Source organism: Hippopotamus amphibius, chromosome 3, assembly GCF_030028045.1.
Source record: "Hippopotamus amphibius kiboko isolate mHipAmp2 chromosome 3, mHipAmp2.hap2, whole genome shotgun sequence".
In the NCBI taxonomy this organism is placed as follows: Eukaryota; Metazoa; Chordata; class Mammalia; order Artiodactyla; family Hippopotamidae; genus Hippopotamus; species Hippopotamus amphibius.
In genome coordinates, this window is record NC_080188.1 from 177681442 (window position 1) to 177704963 (window position 23522).

At 37.1% G+C, this 23522-nt stretch overlaps 2 protein-coding genes across 7 annotated transcripts in view; one reads left to right on the plus strand and one right to left on the minus strand.

Moving 5' to 3' along the window:
• Nucleotides 1-23522, minus strand: part of DNM3 (dynamin 3) — a 552008-nt gene that overhangs the window by 414529 nt on the left and 113957 nt on the right. The gene's annotated exons all lie outside the window — the stretch shown is intronic.
• On the plus strand, nucleotides 12500-12988 carry LOC130847934 (transcription factor BTF3-like). 2 transcript variants are annotated; one of them, XM_057725672.1, is made up of 2 exons: nucleotides 12500-12884; nucleotides 12942-12988. In XM_057725672.1, the coding sequence occupies exons 1-2, from the start codon at nucleotides 12500-12502 to the stop codon at nucleotides 12986-12988; spliced, it is 432 nt and encodes a 143-aa protein (XP_057581655.1). The 2 variants fall into 2 exon arrangements, with proteins under 2 accessions (XP_057581655.1, XP_057581654.1); XM_057725671.1 differs by having other exon boundaries at nucleotides 12500-12988.

Genomic DNA, 23522 nt, shown 5'->3' on the forward strand with positions numbered 1-23522 from the left:
GATATTATAAAGAAACTATTTACCTGCAATCTAAAAAAAAAAAAGAAATCAGCATCTGTAGGTAGAAGGAAAAACTCTGAAATAACTATATAATAACAGAAAACTAGTATTTTTTAAATTTCAGTAACATCTTGAAACTGTTGTGCTATCCATTTTTGTATCTGCTTCCAGAGGTATCAGGTATATGATAAACACAACTCAAAAAAAGAAACTGATACTATTAGACCTAAAAATTTTATGATAATTTTAACAAGGGAGCAAGTCTTAACAAATAATTTCTCTAACAACTAGCTGAAGAATTGCTCCACCAAATGTAGACTAAGGCTAAGTATCTTAGGCCCAGATAGCAGCTTGAGACAATTATTGGTAGTCTTTCTACCACTCCCCACCATAAATATTTAACTTTCACCCACTACACAGCAAGGCCAATAGGGAGACAGCTACAAGATGTGGCTCATGCCTCAATGGTGGAAGTATACACAACAATTAAGCATCAGCAGCCTTCAGAAGTCTGGCCTGAAGAGATCGGTGCATCACTTGGCATGTTCTTTCACATGTTTACCTCATAGGTGCTGTTTTTATTAAATTATAAATTCTTAGAAGATAGAGCCTTTATTTTATTTAGTGGCTAGGCCAGTACCATGCAAGAGTTTAAAGATAAGTAGAGGATAAAACAATATGAAAAATAAAGAGCAATGGTGGATGTCAGATTCTAAAAAACAAACAAAACTTAGTAAGTAAAAATGAGTCATAAATAATTTAGAAGAAACAGAACAGTAATTTTTCAATTCAACATATACTGTGGAAAATGCAAATCTGAGAACTTTTCGCTATCGTAATTATTACATTCATAGAATTAAAAAGCTTCTGGATCCGGGACTATACTTTCAATTGTTACTAATCAACAATTCAAGTAACACAAATATGCACCTCTCTTATTGCCACTAGATGGCGCCTACTTGCTTTCTCTGTAGGAAACTAACGCCCTTCCAGAAAGCTGTAAAATCAATGCTATTTGCAAATTAGATCTAAATTCATCCCTGGACTTCTGAAAATGCTTTTATCTTGGAATTGAGAGATTGGAATTGTGCAGTACCATCTCAAACCTCTGTTTAGGGATAGGGTTCCACAAACAGATATAGAGATGTCAGTATTCATTTATTTATTTAGCTAATATTTATTGAGCTCCTACTTCTCAGGCACTGGTTTAGATGTTCGGGATATAGTAAAGTGGAAAAAACTGTCTTTAGCCTCATAAAGCTTAAATTCTAGTGAGATAAAATATTAAACAATGTGTGTGTGCCAGAGGGTAAGTGCTCTGGAAAAAACTGAATAAGGGGGATATTAAATACTGGGGAAGGGAGGTTGCTTTGTTATATCTGTTGGTCAAGGAAGTCTTCTCTGATATGATAAAGTGACATCTGAGCAAAGACTCAAGAAGCCATGCTCTACATAAGAGGATCCCAGTAGACTGCCTGAAGCTGACTATGCTTGGCATATTGGAGGAAGAGCAAGGAGGCCAATGTGCCTGGAGCACAGAGCATAGGGGAGAGAGTCAGGAGATGAGGTCAGAGCTGTGGTACAGACCTGGATGGTGTAGGGCCTGTGGGCCATTTTAAGGACTTTGATTTTTACTCTAAATGAATGGTAGAGCACTTGAAGGGTTTCGGATAGAGGGGAAACATGATGTGACCCAGGTTTTAAATAAAGAACTGTACTGCTGTACTGAGAACAGACGATGAGGCATAAGAGAAGAAGCCTGCTATTAGAATGATAAAGGAGCGATGATGGGACTTGGACCTGGGTGGGAGTGGTGAGAAGTGGTTACATTCTAATGAATCTTGAAGGAAAACCCAACAGGATTTGCTGATGGATTAAAGGAAGGGTATGGGCGTAAGAAAGGAGTTAAGAATAACTTCAAGGAGGCTGACCTCAGCAATGGGAAGAATTTTTAAATAGAAAAGACTGAAAGAAAGGAAGATGTTGGGAGATGGGGTTGGGAATCAAGAGTTCAGTTTGGCAACCCAATCAAAAAATGGGCAGAAGACCTTAATAGACATTTCTCCAAAGAAGACATATAGATGGCCAGAAGGCACATGAAAACATGCTCAACATCACTAATTATCAGAGAAATGCAGATCAAAACTACAATGAGGTATCACCTCACACCAGTCAGAATGGCCATCATCAAAAAGTCTACATAAACAATAAATGCTGGAGAGGATGTGGAGAAAAGGGAATCCTCCTACAGTGTTGGTGGGAATGTAAACTGGTACAGCTACTATGAAGGACAGTAGGGAGGTTCCTTAAAAAACTAAAAATAGAGTCACCATATGATCCAGCAGTCCTACTCCTGGGCATATATTTGGAGAAAACCATAATTTGAAAAGGTACACGCACCCCAGTATTCACTGCAGCACTATTTATAATAGCCAAGACATAGAAGCAACCTAAATGTCCATCTACAGAGAAATGGATAAAGAATATGTGGTACATATATACAATGGAATATTACTCAGCCATAAAAAAGAATGAAATAATGCCATTTGCAGCAACATGGATGGACCTAAAGATTACCATACTAAGTGAAGTAAGTCAGACACAGAAAGACAAATATCATACGACATCACCCATATGAGGAATCTAATTTTAAAAAAGATACAAATGACCTTATTCGCAAAACAGAAACAGATTTACAGATCTGGAAAACAAACTTATGGTTACCAAAAGGGAACGTAGGGGTGGGAGGAGGGATAAATCAGAAGCTTGGGATGAGCATACACACATTACTATATATGAAATAGATAACTAACAAGGACCTATTGTACAGCACAGGGAACTCTACTCAGTATTCTGTGATAATCTATATGAGAAAAGCATCTAAAAAAAAATGAATATATGTATATGTATAACCAAATCACTTTGGTGTACACCTGAAACTAACACAACATTGTAAATCAACTATACTCCAATAAAATAAAATTTAAAAGTTCAGTTTGGGACCTATTAAGTTTGTGATGTCTACTACACACCACTCACATGGAGAAACAGAATTGCCGCTAATGCTTAAGAATCACGCAGCTGAAAGACACACAATTCACATTCATCTCATCTGATAAATATATATCTATTCTGAAATTTTTTCCGGAAGATGGCAGTCAAGGGCTTGAAGAAAGGGCAGCTTTTTCTAATTAGCACAAAAATGCCTTGGGGCTGGATATGGGAGTCTTTCATCTAGGAAGAAGTCTAAGCTAGAGATATATACATTTGGAATTCATTATTGTTAGGAAAGTGGATGAAATCACTAAGTGAGAGACAGATAAGGAAGAGGTCAGAGCACTGGGCCCCAGTTTTCCAGTGTTTAGAGGTCAGGAAATGAAAAGTAAGCATGAGTGGACAACAAGACAGGAGAAAAAACCCAGAGGGAGAGGTGACCCAAAGTCACATAAAGAGGGTGTTTCATGAAAGGAGACCTTTCACTCCATCAAATACTGCCAACATGCCAGGTAAAATGAGAACTAAGAACAAATCATAATATTGGGCAACTTGAGGGTCCTTCAGGATGCTGAAAAGGGCTGTTAGAGTGGAGTAGGGTGGGTGATTGTCTGATTGAAAGAGATTTTAGAGAGAATGGGAGGAGAGGATGTAAAGACTGGTTGTAGACAATTCTTTTAAGAAGTTGTGTTGTAAAGGAAAGGAAAGAAGTGAGAGGGCATCTAGAGAGGGTTATGAAGTCAAGGGAGGGTTTTATAAAGATGGGCAAACTAATAGCATGTTCATAGGCTGATGGCAGTCCTCAGGGAAAGCTGATGGTGCAGAAGTGAGAAGGGACAAATGTTGAAGTGATGTCTTAAGGAAGAGGGATAAGAAGCACTAGAAAGGAACATGCCAGTTCATCCACTGGAACAGGAAGGGAAGAGAGTAATGAGTATTGAAGGATGACACAAATAGGTAGAGTAGATGGTGTGGGAACATGTGAAATTTATCAGGTGAGAGTGGGGATTTATCATTTTTGTCAAGTCATTTTATGCCTTTAAAAACCATTTCTGTATGTATTGTCACTGGTTAAACCCTACAAATACTATTATTTTTACCACAAAATCACACACACACCCCCCTTCATAGAGTGATCCTAAACGACCCAAGAGTAACCACAGTAGGAATGTCAACTTGGGTCTCAACTACATTACATCCGTCACTGAGATTCAGAGCTGCCCAGCATATCAGAAGGACTAATGATTAGGGCAGAAACCACAAAATTCCTATTTCTATGGGTCTCAAAGAGCTTCCTGGGAAATAATTCATCCTACAGGATGGAAAATTCAGGGAAAACCTAATCTGAGTTGTCAGAAGGGAGCTACCTGTAGCCCATCCTCTACCCAGGTCCAGAGACTCACAGGTGTGTGTCCCCTTGGTCTCTAACAGTACAGTGATAATTGTCAGACCTCATATCCTACTTTCTAATTAGAAAAACATGGCAACCATAACCACAATTCACAGCTACAGGATTATACTGTCAATTAGGTGAGTCCTACTAGCAGCAAGGTAAGCCAGTCCTATTGTGGGATCCCAGCCCTCTAGCGAGCAGACTATAAACAAGTGGGCAGCAGAGATAGCATGTGTGTTTTTGAACAATTGACCATAATTGCTATTGAGGAGGATTGTCAGTCAGCTTAACATCACACAATTCCTAAATAAATCTTGATAGCAATGCAGAATTTAAAGGTCATACAGCTTTACTTTCCTGCTGTCCAAAAACACAATTATAAGTGAAAATCTTGGAAAGGATTATCACAAGAGCAATGAATCATTTACTATACTCACCACTGAAGAAGAATGTTCACATGAGTTTGGGGATGAAGGAAATTCTAACACCCAAGCCCAACCCTACAGAACAGGCTGCATCAGCCGATCAATTGCTAGACTTTTTAAGAGCTGGTAAATGTGTATCTTCTGAGACTTCTATACTATTGTAAATTAATATGTCTAAAGATCTAACAAGTCTCATCTTACAGTCCTGAGATAAACTCTTTCTCATAGATAGATACAGTTTCCAGTGGCACAAGGTCTCCTGACATGTTCTCAGTGTTCCTTTCACTCTAAATGCTTGGTAGTTGGGCACATGGAATAATCTCTTTCTCAAACAATGCCAGGCTTCAGCCCAAGTTCAGCCTGAATGGAGAGTGATTAAATTTCTTAGCCACAAGCTCATATAAAGGATGAAGGCTATGTGTATATAAGCACTGAAATCCTAATAATGCATCCATGAAATTCTATTGTGTCAATATAACCTATCTTGCTGAAATTCATAGTATGTTCTCAATTTCACAAAATAAGACTCTAGTTTAAAAACTCTTTTCTGTTTTCCCAGTGTTTAAAATAGCCTACATTCGAAAGAAAGGTTAAGATACATTTTTATATCAAAGAATGACTTGGGAGAAAAAAGAGGATATTAAAAATCAGAGCTATCACCCTATTTTATTTTTATTTCCCTATAAAACATTTTAGCACTGTCATTTCTGCTGATCATGAAAAACAAATTACTCTAGGTTAAACAGCTGACAAATTGTTTGGGAGAAGGATGATATGGTTTGTGCCTGGGCAGCATTCCAATCATCTGTGAAAAGCACAGCATGACCATAAGAATTTAAATATTTCCAATATGCCCCTTCCATGGGGAAAAACATGCATATGTTTCAATTAATCAAGGTTAAGTAGAAAGGAATTATTATGGAGTACATGCATATAACCTCTTGTCAATCTTTATTCTAGGAACCGGGGTCCTCAATACTTTGGCTGGAATTTTATTTCTAAAATGTTTTAATAGGAATGTTTTTAAGCACAGGGCTCCAATAAAAATGGAGTACATGGGACACATAAATAGGGAATGGTTTTCAATGCAACTAGCTGAATCCACTGGCTGTAAAGACCATCTAGTATGACTACATTTAAAAACATATTTCCTTAAAGGCAAGGGCTACATTTTAGTCATCTGTGTTTCCCTAATGCCTATCATATCTAGAGCAAAGAACACCTGTAAATTTCTTCCTCCTTCTTTAAAGAAGTCCTCTTTGCACACCATTGAGCAATTTGGAAAAATCCTTCCAGCAAGCCTTCAAGTCATTCCAAATTGAAGGTAAAGGCCCAGAACTGTGTTTAAATAAGCAACAAGGCTAGTTAGATATGAATTATACAGACTTAGATATAAAGCAGAAGTCAATTGTGTCCTAAGGTAAACAGGGAAAGTTTATTAATCAAAAAAAAAAAAAAAAAAGGAAATCTAAAGAAGCAAACAATTAACCTGAGAAAGTCCAACAGTGAGTGAAAGGTAAGAGGTCTCTGTCAGAGGGTGGAGAACAACGGGGTGGGAATAAGAAGGGCCAAGATTTTATAGCAGACAAAAGATGGGTGCTAGGCAGGTATCAGAGACCAGCTGCAAAGACTAGGGTTTAGGATCAGGGCTATGGTACTCCTGAAGCAGAGAAGGAGGTCAAAACAGAACTCCAGACCCAAGTGAGCCAGACAGCCTAAGACAAATAACCAAGGTGAGAATTCAGTCATAAAATGGGAAGTATAGGCTTTCTCATAGGATACAAAGCCAAAGCCATTCACATACACCTCAGGGTCTAGAGAGATTAACAATAGTGCTTCCTTGATATTTACTGCTCAACGATAGCCTATACAGTTTTCTTGCCTTAAGAGCTAAGCTGGGTCTAACCTGGATGAGGTTAAGCCTACAGGTGAGGAGTAAGTGGCCACAAAATAGTGCCAGCACATGAGACCAGGACTAACATTTGACAGAAGTCCCTCCGGCAATAGGAATTTGTATGGAATTCTACCACAAGTGCCCAAAATAACAATCAGAGAATCAGCAGCTGTAATACCTATATAGCTCAATTTAGTTCCATATTTTTTCAGAAGGAGATCAAAGAGTAGAACAAAAATCAACTCTATTTCATAATCATTGTTTCCACATAAAACACAATTGAGAAATAAACTATATTCCAAATACTGAAACCAAATAGGAAGAACATCAAGCACTTGGCCAAAAATTGCAAAGTGGATAATTATTCAGCAGCATGTGACATGATTTTCCTCCCCTTCCTTGAAACATTCTCTTCTACTGAATCCCATTATTCCAACTTTCCTGACTTTTCTCCTTCCTCTCTTATTGCTCATTTGCCATGTCCTTTGCTCATTGTTCCTTCTCTTCTCTTCACCACTTCTAAATATTGGAGTGCAGCTAGACTTCCTCCTAGACCTTCTTCTTTTGTCATCTCTCTCTCTCTAGGTTGGATGCCCTACCCTCTGTCATCTAATCTAATGGCCTTTAAAAAATTATACACACACACACACACACACGATATATATATATTAAATATCTATATCACATATGTATCTCCCCAAATTCATGTCTCCACCATTCTAATTCTAATGTTTACCTGACATTTCCTCTTGGATGTCTAATAGATCTCAATATTAGCATGTCCAAAACCAAACTTTTAATCCCCCATGGCCTTCCCCTCTCACCATCACACCTCCACCTCCTCCTGTCTTCCACATCTCAGTTATTGATACTACCATTGAATCAGGTCCTCAAATCAAAAAACATAGCATTTTTGCATCCTTCTTTTCCTCAGTTCTCTCCAGTCATCTTCTCCCTGCCTCCACTGTGGCCATGCTCCTTCTAAGCTGATGCCACCTGTTACCCGGACTACCATAAAAGCATCCCAACTGGTTTTCCTGATTCCATTCTTGCTCCACTGCATCCATTCTCTACATGGCAGCTATAGAGAGATCTTTCTAAAACATATATCAGATCATGTCTCTTCCCTTTTAAAACTTTTTATTCGTTTTCCAGAGCAGTCAGGAATATCCAAATTCCTCTCCCCAGGCTACAACGTCCTAGACAGTTGACCCCTGTCCACCTCTATCTGTAACACTATTTCTACTGTCGGTGCTCAAAACACTTTAGCTGCAACAGCCTCCTTTCTGCTCTTCAAGCACACCAAGTCCGTTTCCACCCCAGGGCCCCTCTACAAGCTGCTCCTCTTCTGGAATGCCCTTCATCCAGATCTCTGTGTGTGTGTGGCTCCATCCTGTCATTCACATCTCATCCAAAATATCATCTCTAATTTAGAGATCCTTCCTTGATCAGGCAAAGGAAAGTAGCAGCTCAGTCACACAATCTCACATCATCTAATGTATTTTCTTCAGTGCACATAATCATTATCTGAAGATTTCTTGTTTTTCATTGCCTGTCTCTAACCACTGGAATATAAGCTCTATGAGAATAGGAACATTATCTGCGGTACTCTCAATACCTAAAACAATGAATTGCATCTATTGGGCATTCAACATGTATTTTTGTATTAAAGAACAAATAAACAAATGAGTAAATAAGTGAATGAATCAACAAACACTAGTGGACACGAGGTTTGTGGGTATTGAGAAGAAAATGATCATAAATATGGCTTATGACATATTGAGCTTGATATCTTTGAAACATTCAAGTAGAATTTTAAGCAGTCAGCTGGAAATACATAACTGGCATTTCGCCCAGGAGCTAAAAATGTGAGTCATAGGTGCATGACTTGTAACTGAAGCCATGGCATAAAAGAGATTGCCTAAGGGAGAATACAAAATGACACAGAAAGGAGCCTTGGGTAGGGGCAAACTTTAAAGGCCAGGTAGCAGGTAATGCATCAGCAAAAGAGACAGAGTGGCCAAAAAGACAGACCAAAAATCCAGAATATTTGGCATCATGGAAGCCAAAAGATTAGTGTACGTTTTAAGGAGAGAATAGTCAATAATGTTAAAAGCTGTTGAAAGGGCAAGGTAAATACTTGAGTATGTATTATATAGCATACATATATAATACAGTTTCCTGTATCCTTAAGCAATGTTCTATACATAATTTCAAAGATTTTTGCTATCAATTACTTGTTAACTTAAAAATTGTTTTACATTTTGTATGCTTTTTTAATTGTGTCTCTTTTGCATCAGCTGTCACTTCTTATTATAGACAGTGCATCTGTTTTTAAACCATATTCTCATTGTAACTTGCAGCTTTATATTTTATTCTAGACTGAGAAGTCCAATAACCTAGTACATATGGTGAGTCTAAATTATGACTGGAAATGCCCTGAGTAAGGCCACGACCCTGTGAAATTGAGCTTCAGATCATAGACTTGGTAATATTAATTTTGGCAGCCCAAGACTCTTTTTGTTTCCTCCTGATAATCAGCAAATTTTAGAAACTGCAAAGAGATTTCCAAATAAGTGAGTTATTACAGTATTATTAAAGAGTAATTGAATGTACAATTTCAGAAACAGCAAATATTTCAATCTTATTTCTTGTTTTAAGAAGACAAAAATAAGGTGATCTGCCAAGCAAAACTCTGTAATTAAAAGTGAAATGACTAGACTTTGTCATGAAAGTTCAAGTAATCAAATTGCTATACCAAAAATATAACAGAAAGTCTAAGATTTGCAAAATGAAAATATTTCCCCATAGAATCTTATGCACAAGAAATGAAGTTTATAGATGCAATTTAAGTAGCAATTATATCAGAACTACAAGTGTATAAATATGCAGCTAAAGGACTTCCCTGGTGGTCCAGTGGTAAAGAATCTGCCTTCCAATGTAGGGAACATGGGTTCGATCCCTGGTTGGGGAACTAAGATCCCACATGCCGCAGGGCAACTAAGCCCAGGCGCCACAACTACTGAGCTCGCGCACCTCAACTAGAGTGCATGAGTGCCACAAACTACAGAGCCATGCTCTCTGGAGCCTGCGCACCACAACTAGAGAGGGAAAAAACCTGCACACCACAACTAGAGAGAAGCCTGCACACCATAACCAAGAGCCCGAGTGCTGCAGCAAAAGATCCCGCTTGCCTCAACAAAGATCCCGCGTGCTGTAAGACAGACCCAACACAGCCAAAAAAAAAGTGTTAAAAAAAAGTAACTAAAAAATATCTCAAAATATCAAAATTACAGTACACATTACTGGATATATCTGCAGCTTCTCAAAAGAAATATTTTTCTATGAGTGTGAGCTTCTACACCCAATTTGTCAGCAACAGCATTCCATCTAAATATTTTAACAATATCTTAGTGTATTTGGTAAGCTCCTAAATGTCTTCATGACAAATTCCTGAAGGTCATTATCAGTTAGAAACAGAGTCAACTTAACTTTTGTATATGGTGAAAGGTATAAATAAAATTCATTTTTTTACATATGAATATTCTATTTTTCCAAAACTGTTGAAAATACTACCCTTTCTCCATTGAATTATCTTTCCACTTTTATCAAAAATCAGTTGTCTATATATCTGTAGGTCCATTTTTTAATTCTGTTCTATTCCATTGGTCTATTTGTCTATATCAGTGCCACACTATCTTGATTATTGTAGCTTTATAACAAGCCTTAAAATCAGGTAGTGTTCATTCTCCGAATTTGTTGTTATACTTTAAAGTTGTTTTAGCTATTCTGGGTCCTTTGAGTTTCCTAGGAATTTTAGAATCAGATTATCAATTTCTACAAAACAATGTAATTTAATCTTTATCTACAGCATTCTTTTCAGTATTACTCAAAAAAAGTCTTCTCCTCTGGCCCAGGCTTGCAAATACACACACAGAGCATGTTTAGGTAAAAGCATAAGAATTTTCCCATGAATGCCTGCTCTGCTAAATGCATTAAATTTTAACAAAAGTACATATTCTTATAAATGAGAGGTACATCTCCTCTAAACTCTGTCTCATTAGAGCAAATCACTTCAGTGCTGTAGAGAGTCATACAAAAATATTTATTATCAACTATGGCCCAAGCACTTAGCAGTCAGAGCTAGTATGGGATAGCTTGGTAATGAGAGTACATATTTTTGCAACAAAAGTCTGAACAAATGAAAAATTATGAATGTATGAAAATTATTGGGCATAATATTCAAAATTGATTGCATAAAACTAAAATGCAAAGTAACTCTTCAACAAGACGCCTTTGCTTCATAAATTGCAAAAATTATTCTATGACTCAGACAATAGAGCCAATCCAACCATTTCTTGAAAACTTTAAAAGGGGAGGAAGGAGGGAGGGAGAAAACTAAAAATTGCCCCTGGTATGAAGAAAACTCAATTAATAGAACTGGTCAATTAGTATCTGAATTATCTAAACGGAGATAAATAAATTTAAAATATTTTAAGGTTCCCCTTAAATAATATTTTATTTAATTCCAAGGGATTCTCCTAAGAACACCCAGCACTTAGCAAAACCCAATGCATTATATGGTCAGTTTAAATGATGTTAAAAGAAATGTGCCTATAAAGAAAAACAAAATAAAGTTCTTATCTGAACCTCAGTACTATGGTTTTTCCAACTCAATTTGTGTGTAATTAATGCTTAGCTGCAATAGTCACCAATTATCTCAATAGGAGCTTAATAAATAGAAAATTCTCTCACAAGGACACCCACCTCCCTTAAAATGGACTCAAACTTGGAAGTAACCAATTACTTTTGCAAAATAGATAAAATTGTAAGAGTTGAAAAAAATGATAATCAGTTAAGTATATATATATGAGAAAAATCACCTTGCTCGAAAAACAAGTACACTCATTTTAGAGGGTTCTCAGTTATGAATATATCACATGGATCACAACGAAGAGTGTGATCTCAATAACAATGTATTAACTACTCGATCATCCAAATGTGTTATCATACTAAAAACTGATTTGAAAATATGCTCTATTACTTGATAACCCCTTTTAGCAGTTTCATAACATTAGACAAGCCCATGCAAAATATCTGCATCCTTCCTCTTTCAACCACAAAATCTATACTTAAATCATCCCTAAAGTAGGTTTCCCCTCATTAACGTTCTTGCAGAGTCAGCCATGCTGTACAATATTCTGTAGCCGAGAACATGAATGTTTAAGACTTTGGAATCAGACCTGAGTTTGAAGGTTCTCCATTTCTTCACCTCATGCCTTGCAAAGTCATTTACCTTGCCCAATCCCCAGTTTCCTACTTTGTAAATGATATCTCATTCATAGGTTGCTGTGAGGAAAAGAGCATGGCCATGTCTGCTTCCTTCATAAAAGTTCTCCCAGTGACTAGTTATATGGTCTCAACAAATTTATATTACTTACATCAAAGAATACATCATATATACATTTACATACACATATCAAAGAATAAATGAATGAAAGCATTTAACACACAGTAAACCCTTAATTTTAAAAATAACCAAAGATCATCGAAAAATCTACAAACAATAAATGCTGGAAAGGGTGTGGAGAAAAGGGAACCCTCCTATGCTGTTGGTGAGAATGTAAAGTGGTGCAGCCACTATGGAGAACAGTATGGAGGTTCCTTAGAAAACTAAAAATAGGCTGCCATCTTGCGTCCCCGCGTGTGTGCGCCTTATCTGGGCTGGTCTGCCTGAGACCCCCTGAGTGCCAACCATAGTCCCCTGCGCAGCCCCATTTCTGCTCCAACAAGATGAAAGAAACTATCACAAACCAGAGGAAACTCGCCAAACTGCAGGCACAAGTGCACATTGGCGGGAAAGGAACTGCTGGCAGAAAGAAGAAGGCAGTTCATAGAACAGCCACAGCAGATGACAAAAAACTTCAGTTCTCTTTAAAGAAGTTAGGGGTAAATAATATCTCTGGTATTGAAGAGGTGAATATGTTCACAAACCAAGGAACAGTGATCCACTTTAACAACTCTAAAGTTCAGGCATCTCTGGCAGCAAACACTTTCACCATTGCAGGCCACACTGAGACAAAGCAGCTGACAGAAATGCTACCCAGCATCTTAAACCAGCTTGGCGCGGACAGTCTGACCAATTTAAGGAGACGGGCTGAAGCTCTGCCCAAACAGTCTGTGGATGGAAAAGCACCACTTGCTACTGGAGAGGATGATGGTGATGAAGTTCCAGATCTTGTGGAGAATTTTGATGAGGCTTCCAAGAATGAAGCAAACTGAATTGAGTCAACTTCTGAAGAAGATAAACCTTGAAGAAGTTACTGGGAGCTGCTATTTTACATTATGATTTTCCCTTAAAATTTTATGGATCTGATAAAATCTAGATCTCTAATATTTTTAAGCCCAAGCCCCTGGACACTGCAGCTCTTTTCAGTTTTTGCTTATATACAATTCATTCTTTGCAGCTAATTAAGCTGAAGAAGCTTGGGAATAAAGTTTGAAACAAAGGTTAATAAAGTTCTTTGTTTAGTATACAGTTTTATTTTTTATTTCATTGGTACTGATTTGTACACAGAAAGCAAAATTGCTTATAGAAAGCTAATCATGGAATGTAATATGGCTGATAATCATGGATGGAATCTGATTAAAGATTTAAAATGAAGAAAAAAAAACAACTAAAAATAGAGCTACCATATGATCCAGCAATCCCACTCTGGGGCATATACCTGGACAAAAACCATAATTTGAAAATGTACACGCACCCCAATGTTCATTGCAGCACTATTTACAATAGCCAGGACATGGAAGCAACCTAAATGTCCATCGACAGAAGAATGGATAAAGAATATGTGGTACATGTATACAATGGAGCATTACTCAGCCATAAAAAGAAAAAAATAATGCTATTTGCAGCAACATGGATAAACTTAGAGGTTGTCATAATGAATGAAGTCAGAGGACAAATATCATATCATATTGCTTATATGTACAATCTTAAAAAAGGCTACAAATGAACTTATTTACAAAACAGAAATAGAGTTACAGATGTAGAAAATCTTATGGTTACCAGGGAGGAAAGTGGGGAGGGATAAATTGGGAGATTGGGATTGACATATACACACTACTGTATATAAAATAGATAACTAATAAGAACATACTTTAATAGCACAGGAAATTCTACTCAATACTCTGTAATGACATATATGGGAAAAGCATCTTAAAAAGAATGGATATATGTATATGTATAACTGATTCACTTTGCTGTACAGCAAAAAGTAATACAACATTGTAAATCAACTGTACTCTAATAAATTTTTTTAAAAAAATAACCAAACAAAATTTAAGTAAATACGTAACAGCTAATCTAGATAGCAGAGGTCTTGGTTCAGAGAGGATAAATAGGTTGCCTGAGGTCACACAGCTAGGAGATGGAAGTTCAGAATTTAAATCCAGACATTCTGACTCCCGAGGGCAATCTGTTAATCATCCCAGACTCACTGCTTTTCACTACTTCAAGCTCTCCCCTCCTAGAAGCATCTAATTCTCAGCCTTTCACAGCTTCTTTGTCCTCAACAGTTCCTTCTTTCCACCTGCCACCCATCTATGTGTGCATTTCTCAAAGTCCAGGAATCACACGTGCTACTCTCTCTACCATGGTTCGTGTTTCTGGAAGCTCTGGGACCTTTCCCCATAAAAACATACAAACTTACACATACACAGAACTTTCAATATAATTTCAGGGTATTCATAGATAACTCTGCAGTACCCTCTTCCTCACAGGAATATGTGTTTAAAGCACATAGTATACTGACTCTTGCATAGCAAACACTCAATAGATGGTTTGTATCATGATTATAATATGTGCCTATCAAAATATTACCTAACAAGGCCCTACTCAAAGATCATTTCCACCAAAAACTTCCTTTGATCACTCCACTGACTGTGAGGAATGTTTTTCTCCTCTGTGAATGTACAACTCATCTAATTTTACAGCTGGAAAGAAGCTTAAAGATTCCCTATCCAAAGTAACATGTTTAAAAATATTCATATAACATGTATTACACATTCCACAGCACAGGAACTATTTGATATGTCTTATCTCCAATCCTATAATGAAAGTGTTAAGAGAGTAGGGACTGTTTCACTTACTTCTTTGACTTAATATTCCTTAAAGATACAGGAATGATTAAAAAATAAAAATAAGTAAATGAATGAATAATTCCAAGTTAAAACTAAATTACTATGCATTATTTTTCAAAAGCACATGAGGCCTAGAATGTCTCTTTCACTATTTTAGAACTTCCAGTATTTTTTTTTTCTCATTCAGTTATGAACCAACTCTACGGAGCAAAATCTTTTTCTCAGCAGATCTCTTGAGAAGCTTTTTATGAGCTATCTCCTCCCCTTCTGGTCTAATCAGTTATAGAGACAAGCTCTGGATAAGACTCATGAGAATATGTTATTGCTCTCTGGACTTCATTTTAGTGAGAAATTTAATACCACAAAAATACTATATTTTTAGCCTCCCAAAAACCTGTGCTTTTGTGATAAGGTTTTTATTTCCTTAGTGAGCAAGCCTTCAATTACACTGTGCTTCTTAAGTGACAGAATTGAGACTGTTTTCCGTTCTGTAATATAATATATCCTTTCAACTGGGAGTTGAGTTTCTTGCGAAAATCTACTTATTAAGCAACTACTACTATAGGTGACACAAAGTAATAAGCTATAATTCACAATCTTGAAGAACTTAATCCAAACTGGAGAATGAAGACAAACTTGTGAAAATTAAGTACAAGACTTAAATAAGATTCCAGGATAGAAAACACCATTGTGAGTAACTGACAAATAAATGGTATACCTTGGTGCCATGTGGATTTAGAAAGGGTGGGGGTCGTTTTAGGCTGGGGTAGATTTATGGAAAGGGTTGAGTGCAAGCTAAATTTAGAAGAATAAATAGAAATGAGGGAAAGCCAAGAAGAGAAAAGAGAACATTTAAAACTACAAACAATAATAATAAAACCACCAAAGTGAAAAAGCAAAAGGGAGTTGGGGATAAACCATCTGGGAACATAACAAATATCCAATTCAAAAAATGTATTTGAGGGACTTCCCTGGTGGTCCAGTGGTTAAGAATCTGCCTTTCAATGCAGGGCACATGGGTTTGAACCATGGTCGGGGAACTAAGATCCCACATGCCACGGAGCAACCAAGCCCTCACACCAGAACTACTGAGCTCGCGCACCTCAACTAGAGATCCTGTGTGCCGCAAACTACAGAGCCCATGCACTCTGGAGCCTGCATGCCACAACTAGAGAGGGAAAAAACTGCATGCCACAGCTAGAGAGAAGCCGGCGCACCACAACGATGAGTCCACGCTCCTCAACTGAGACCTGACACAGCCAAATAAATAAATTTTTTTAATGAAATTAAAAAATAAAATATATATTTGAGGGAATTCCCTGGTAGTCCAGTGGTTAAGACTCCGTGATTCCACTGAAGGAGGCACGGGTTTGATCCCTGGTCAAGGAACTAAGATCCCGCATGCTGCATGCATGGCAAAAAAAAATATATCTACATATACATATATATATGCATACACACACACACACACACACACACACAAATATATATATTTGAGGAATGAATGAAAGTATAAAGCATTTATGGAGGAGTGTAGGAGACAGAATGCACCCCTCTTTGTGGGTAAATGCTAAATGAGGTGATGCACATAAAGCATTTAGCATGGTGTCCATTCCATATCATGAATGTAAAACATTTAGGCCATTATTACGGTTACTATTTTTTTTCAAATAATCAACATAAAGATAACAGCTGAAATCTGACATGCTCTTCATTTGATTCTTATGACCTGTTGAGAAAAGAAAACAAACTGAATACTGATAACAGCTACTGGATTCTTCTTTGTTAACATCCTCAAAGAAGATACTAAAGAACTAATTGAGGGCCACTGATAAGCACTGAGCAGTGAAAAGTTAGAGATGATAGTTGTGGACACAACACCATATATATATATATGTAGTCCTAATGGTGATTTTTGACTATAATCCATCTTGGCCTTAAAAGCTGATTTAGAATGTTGTACCTGCATGCGAGGATAGTGCATTGCATATAAAAATTCATACTCACCCCCAAAGATAATTTGGAGGGCAATTATACATCTTACCAAAAATCTTTTCATTTATCACATTTAAAATAGAATTTGAATCCAAAACTTATTTTATACCCATATTTTAGGACATATCTGTTGCAGAAGTCAGAACATAAATTAACACACATTAACTCCTGTTAATATTCACAAAAATCCTAGGAAACAGGTATTATTATCCCAGTTAAACTGTAACTTCTCTGTGCCTCAGTTTCCTCCCAAGTAAAATGACAATACTAAAACTACTAATAATACTATCTCATGAAAGCTAACAAGTCAAGTTTTACCAAAAGCGTTACCCTTAAAAATTTTAATATATATGATCTCACCTTTATTATTCTTTAATAGTTCTGAGTTTGTTATTGGATTCCTTTAAAAAATTATTTCAAGATATAATGGTTTTTTGGGCTTCAAAGTAATCCATATATAAAGTGAAAATAAAAGTAGGTTGCAGAAGAAAGGAAACACATAGGCCAAATAAGAAAAAGTGCCTATTTTCATTTATTTCAGCATACATCTGTGGTTTTGCCCAAGTGCAAGTCCCAAAGCACGTGGACTTGTGTAATTAGTAATGTTTGACCCTTAGAATAAATTAAAAATGACTAAGAATCATACACCAAGCTTTTATTCACAGACAGACACATTATCTCATGTTAATACCCACAACAACCCTGAAAGTAAGTGTTATCATCCGGGGTGAACTGTAACTTCTTTGTGTCTCAATTTCTACTATGTAAATTGGGAACAATAATAATAATATCAGCTACCCCATAGGATTGTTGTGAATATAAGTCAGTATACACAAAGCAGTTAGGTAAGTGCCTGGTAAGCATGTACATGCTAAGTGCCATATAAATGCATTTTGTAAAATAATGATAATTATTATTATTATTTCTGTATAACTAGAAATACCACTTTCCTCCATGAAAGCTAACTGACCCAAATGCAGGCAGAAACTGAGACATGTTCCTAATAGCAACCAGTTGCAACCACCAAAGTTCACACTTGGACAACACAACATAATTTTGCATTTAGAACTTCAAATTTACCTTGATACAGTAATCATTTATGTGTTCCAATAGAGAAACTAAAACAATATTTAAGTCGACTCCCATTTTTCCTCGGTATAGCTTAGTAAACAAATGTAACATAAGAATGGACTTCCACTCCAACTATAAGAGTCCCTTGAGACTAACATTTTTAGTATCAGAAAAAAAAACTATAAGTTCTGAGTCTCATGATCACAGGATCATGTTCATTAGAAGCCGCCACAGCAGAGAAAGTCTTCTGAACTAACAACAGAGCATTTTGCACGTCTAACACATGTATAATGTTCAAAGCACCTTCAGGTGCATTAAGTCATTCAATCTTCAAAACCATTTTATGGAAAGTGATCATCAAAAAGCTTAAATGATTTCACTTATAACGTCACAAAACCAAAAAAAAAAAAATGGAAATACGAGACCTCAAGTTATTTCACCTCTGGTCTCTAGTTCATTTCACCATATCAAGCTGCTGCAACCTCTTGGAAGAATATTTTAGCTACAATGGAAACCTTCAGGTATGCGATCAGCACCATAGGAAGAAATGACATAGCCTATGCCTCGGCTATGATTTTTTTATACCTCTTGAGTCCCCTTAATGTTTCCAAAAATATAATAATAAAAGGATGAAAATAAGTGTGCATTTGTGAAGCGATTTCTTTGAAGAAATTAGTGGCCAAGGCCCCCACTTTTTTGCCATGAGGGGCAGGGTGGGGAGATGCCCTCTTCTGTATCTCACACTTAGTGAAGGACCTTTCAAGAAACTAGCACCTGGCCAGGCCAGGGAAAGCTCAAGCCTGTGGTTAGTAGACTCCAGCCTGCACAGCCACAGCAACGGGCTTGAACGTTTCCCACGGGCCAGATGTGGCCACATCGGGAAAGAAGCAGCCCAAGAGACACTTTAGTGTTGTTCAGGAGGGCAACTTGGGAGGGCAGGGACTCCAACAGGGAGCATCTGTGTGGACCAGATGGTCAGAAAAACAAGGGACTTCTTCCTCCAAAGGGCACCACAATGGAGGTTCCCAAGGAAAAGAAATCACTGAGGAGACCAAGCGAGATGAGGCCTTTCTGCCCCTCTTGTGTCCTGCTTATTCAGGCAAGTCTTACTGTTTACACCTAAAATAACTTACCCCAAAATACAAAGTACAGCTTTTAATTATATGATACAATACCATGAATCAAGGGATTCTTAATAAAATAAACAGCTTTGAAAAAAATGTCTTTTGTTCTCTTGAGGTTTGGTTTATGTGTGATAAAATATACACATTTTAACCACTTTTAAAAAATAAACTTTATTTTTTAGAGCAGTTTTAAGTTCATAGAAAAATTAAATGGAAAATATAAGATGTTTCCTTATACCTCCCACACCACAAACATACAACCTCCTTCAATATCAGCACCCCCCACCAGACTGGTAATTTGTTACAATCAATGAACCTACACTGGCACATCACAATCACCCACAGCCCACAGTTTGCATTAGGATGCACTCTTGGTGTGTACATTCTATGGATTTGGACAAATGTATGATGACATGTACCCATCATTATAGTATCACAGAGAATAGTTTCACTACTCTAAAAATCCTCTGTGCTCTGCCTATATTCATCCCTCCTCACCTCCCACAACCCTTGGCAATCACTGATCTCCATAGTTTTTACCGTCTCTATAGTTTTGCCTTTTCCAGAAGTTATAGTTAAAATCACATAGTATGTAACCTTTTCAGATTGGCTTCATTCACTTACTAACATGCATTTGTTTCCTCCACATCTTCTCATGATGTGATAGCTCACTTCTTTTTAGCACTGAATAATCCATCATCTGGATGTGCCTCGGTTTATTTATCCATTGACCTGTCTTGGCTGCCTCCAAGTTTTGGCAATCATGAATAAAGCTGTTATAAATATCATGTGTAGGGTTCTGTTTGAACATAAATTTTCTACCCCTTTGAGTAAATACCAAAGATTGTAATTGCTAGATCGTATGGTAAGAGAATGTTTAGTTATGTAAGAAACTGCTAAACTGTCTTCCAAAGTGTCTGTACCATTTTGTATTCCCACCAGCAATGAAGGAGAGTTCTTGTTGCTCCACATCCTCAGCAACATTTGGTATTATCAGTGTATTTTTGCCCTTCTAATCGGTGTAGTTTTAACCATTTTTATGCGTATAATTCAATAGCATTAAGTACATTCACAATGTTGTGCAGCTATCACCCCTGTTTCCAAAATTTTTTCATCATTCTAAACGGAGACTCTGTATCCATTAAATAACTTCCCATTTCTCTTTATTCCCAGCCCATGCTAACCTCTATTCTACTTTCTGTCTCTATAAATTTGCCTATAAGTGGAATCATACAATATGTGTGCCTTTGTGTCTTACTTCATTTAACATAACATTTTAAGGTTCATCTATATTGTGACATGTATCAGATTGCATTCCTTTTTATGGCTGAATAATATTCCACTGTATGTATACACCACATTTTGTTTATGCATTCATGTGTTGATGGATACTTGAGTTGTTTCAACCTTCTGGCAATTGCCATGAACACTGGTGTACAAGTATCTGTTTGAGTCCATTCTTTCCACCCTTTTGAGTATATAACCCAGAATTAGAATTGCTGTATCCTATACTTTTTGAGGTACCACCAAACTGTTTTCCAGTGGCTGTACTATTTTACATCCTTACCAGCAATGCACAAGAATTCCAGTTTCTCCACACTCTTGCCAATACTTATTATTTTCCATTTTACTTTAGTTTTGAGTATTGATAAGAGATGTTAAACATTCACAGATGACAATGGCCACAGTTTGTTCAAAACGCAGGGATCAAAAGCATTTATTTTTAGCTATCATGTCACCTCTTGTTACCATACTCTTTCTTTAAAGTCTCTCACTCTAACTCTTCCTTTCTAGCCAGTCTGAAGTCCACTGCTGGTCATGTGACCCATCTTCTCAGCAGAATCCTCTTTTCATCTCCCTTGCAGCTCTATCCCTCCAATGCACCCATCTTACAAAACCCCAACTCCAGAAGTTATTTTTTTTTGCTGTGACACCTGTGAGTCTGAGCACTATCTGAAGTGATCTCACAACAGTGCAGTTTATCTTTGGTACAAATTAACTGTCTCTGACCTAGGCATTGTCAATCATAGCTTGTCTCTGATCAGTATCTCATCCTTAATAACTACTACAAACCTCCACTACTTCATTTAAGTTAACCTCCCCCCACATCCCCATGTCCAGCAGAACTTATCTCTTTAAGAAAACTGAGGTCATCAAAGATACTCTATCTTACCTTCCTGTTCTCTTACTTACAAATTTAACTACTGCTTCACTCAACCCTGCCTTCATTCTTCTGGTCACAGAGTACAGTTTACACTTCAGAGTCAACTCTTTGCCTGGACCTTTGACCTCTTGTCCTCTTGCGGCCTGCAGGATGGGCGCCACCAAGCATTTCCTACCCCTCCTTTATCTGTATCCTTTCCCACTCTCCTGACTCCTTTTATTCTGAAAATATGCAAGTCTCATCCATGCTATAAAAAGCGGAGCCTTAGCTAGATCACACTCTAGCTGTCACTTCTTGTTATTTGTTTCCTAAGGCTGCTGTAACAAAGTATCGCAATCTGGGTGGCTTAAAACAAGAAAAATTTTATCATTTCAGTTCTGTAGTATATATAAGTCCAAAAGTCAGCACAACCATGCTCTCTCTGAATGCTCTAGAGGAGAACCTACTCCATAACATTCTCTTAGCTTCTGGTGGCTGCCCGCAATCCTTGCCATTCTATTTTTCTTCTTTTTTAGAAGCTAAAAATATACTTTTCTAGGTTCTTACAAGCACATACAACTCATTAACGGTGTTATACAGAAACATACTGTAAGAAAAGATACAGCATATTTCTTAAATATTGTGATATATGAGATCCCCACAACAACGTTTTGAAAATGGACATGTAAACTGGTGAAAAAACAGTTATTTGTTACCTAAATCAGGTATACCATTTCTTGCCTAATCCTTGGCATTCTTAGCTTGTGTATACATCATTCCAATCTCTGCTGCTGTTGTCACATGACATTCTCCCTGTGTGTCTGTATCCAAATTTCTCTTGTCATGTAAGGACACAAGTCATTGGATTAGGACCCATTCTAATCCAGTCTTTACTTGATTCCTCGCCTTAACTTGAGTACATCTTCAAAGACTGTACTTTGAAATACGATCACAATCTGAGGTTGACATGAATTTGAGGGGACAGTATTCAACTCAGTACACTAATATTTCTGCAAACATTACTCTACACCCTCTGTACCCAATGTCCCTGCATTGCAGTTGGTTTCTGCCCTCACTGCTCTGAAACAGAACTCACTAAGGTCAGCAGAGGCTCTCAACTCCAGGCTTCACTTTAGTAAATGGCCCAGCTGTACCCGACACTGATCATCACCCCTCCTTCACGAAACTCTACCCCACTGGCTTCCTCCATGATGCCCTCTCTAGGTTTTCCTCCTATCTTTCAATCCATTCCTTCTCTGCACAGGTTTCTTTTTTGCCTGACACTTAAATGCTGGTGCTCCCCAGTACACCCTTCTTACCTACTATTTTTTCTCATTCCCCCCAGTTAATTTTATCCACTTCTTGGTTTGAAAAACAACTGTATGACTTCCAAATCTGCATTTCTAGCCTAGATTTCTCCCCCAAACTGCAGGCTTGAATATCCATCTGCTTAAATGTGCTTCAAGCACCTCAGCTTACCATTTTCCCTGAATAAACCATCAGTTTTCTCTGTTTACTTGACATTACCATCATTGATCCAGTAATCCAAGCCAGAAATCTGGATATCTTGCTCTTATTTCTACCTGTACATCTATTTTTTTCATTATCTTTTTAATGTAATATTTCATAATACAAAAGAATACACAGGTAGTGAATGATGTACATATAATGACTAATAGTAATAAAACCAGCATCCATAAACCCATCTCCAATACAAGAATCAGAACTGTCCAATACCATTCCATCCATGTACTACTTCCCCATTCCATATCCTTCCCTCACCTTCCCCTCCGTGAGAGGTAACCATCATCCTTAATTTTGTTTTTAATATTTCCTTTTCTATATTGATTGATAACACATACATGCAACTCTAAACAACACCTCAATATTTAGTTTTGCTTGTTTTTGAGCTCTATAAAAATGAGGATTTTTGCTCTGGGACCTTCTTTATTCATTCAGCATTATGCTTCTAAGGTTAATTCATGTTAATGCATATGGCTGCAGTTCACTAGTTTTATTTCTACTTAATATTTCATCATAAGAGTTAATCAGAAAACATAATTTTAGAAATATATAATTTATAATATTAATAGAAACTATATGTTGCCTAGAAACAAACTTAAAAGATATGTAAGATAGATATATCTATCTGACTTTACTTTCTAAAAATTTCTCGACTCCATTCTAAATCCTTTTACCAATGCCAAGTAAGGGAAGGTCTTGTCACATGTCACCTGGGCAGCTTACTCCAGAGTCATGCTCTGAGTCTTGTCCTGTACAATCTACCTTCCTCATCATCATCACAGCAATCCATTTAGTGTATAAAGCTGACTACAGCTTG

Bases quoted from the DNA above. Each gene is read 5' to 3' on its own strand.
- LOC130847934 (XM_057725671.1), top strand. From the start codon at position 12,500: ATGAAAGAAACTATCACAAACCAGAGGAAACTCGCCAAACTGCAGGCA.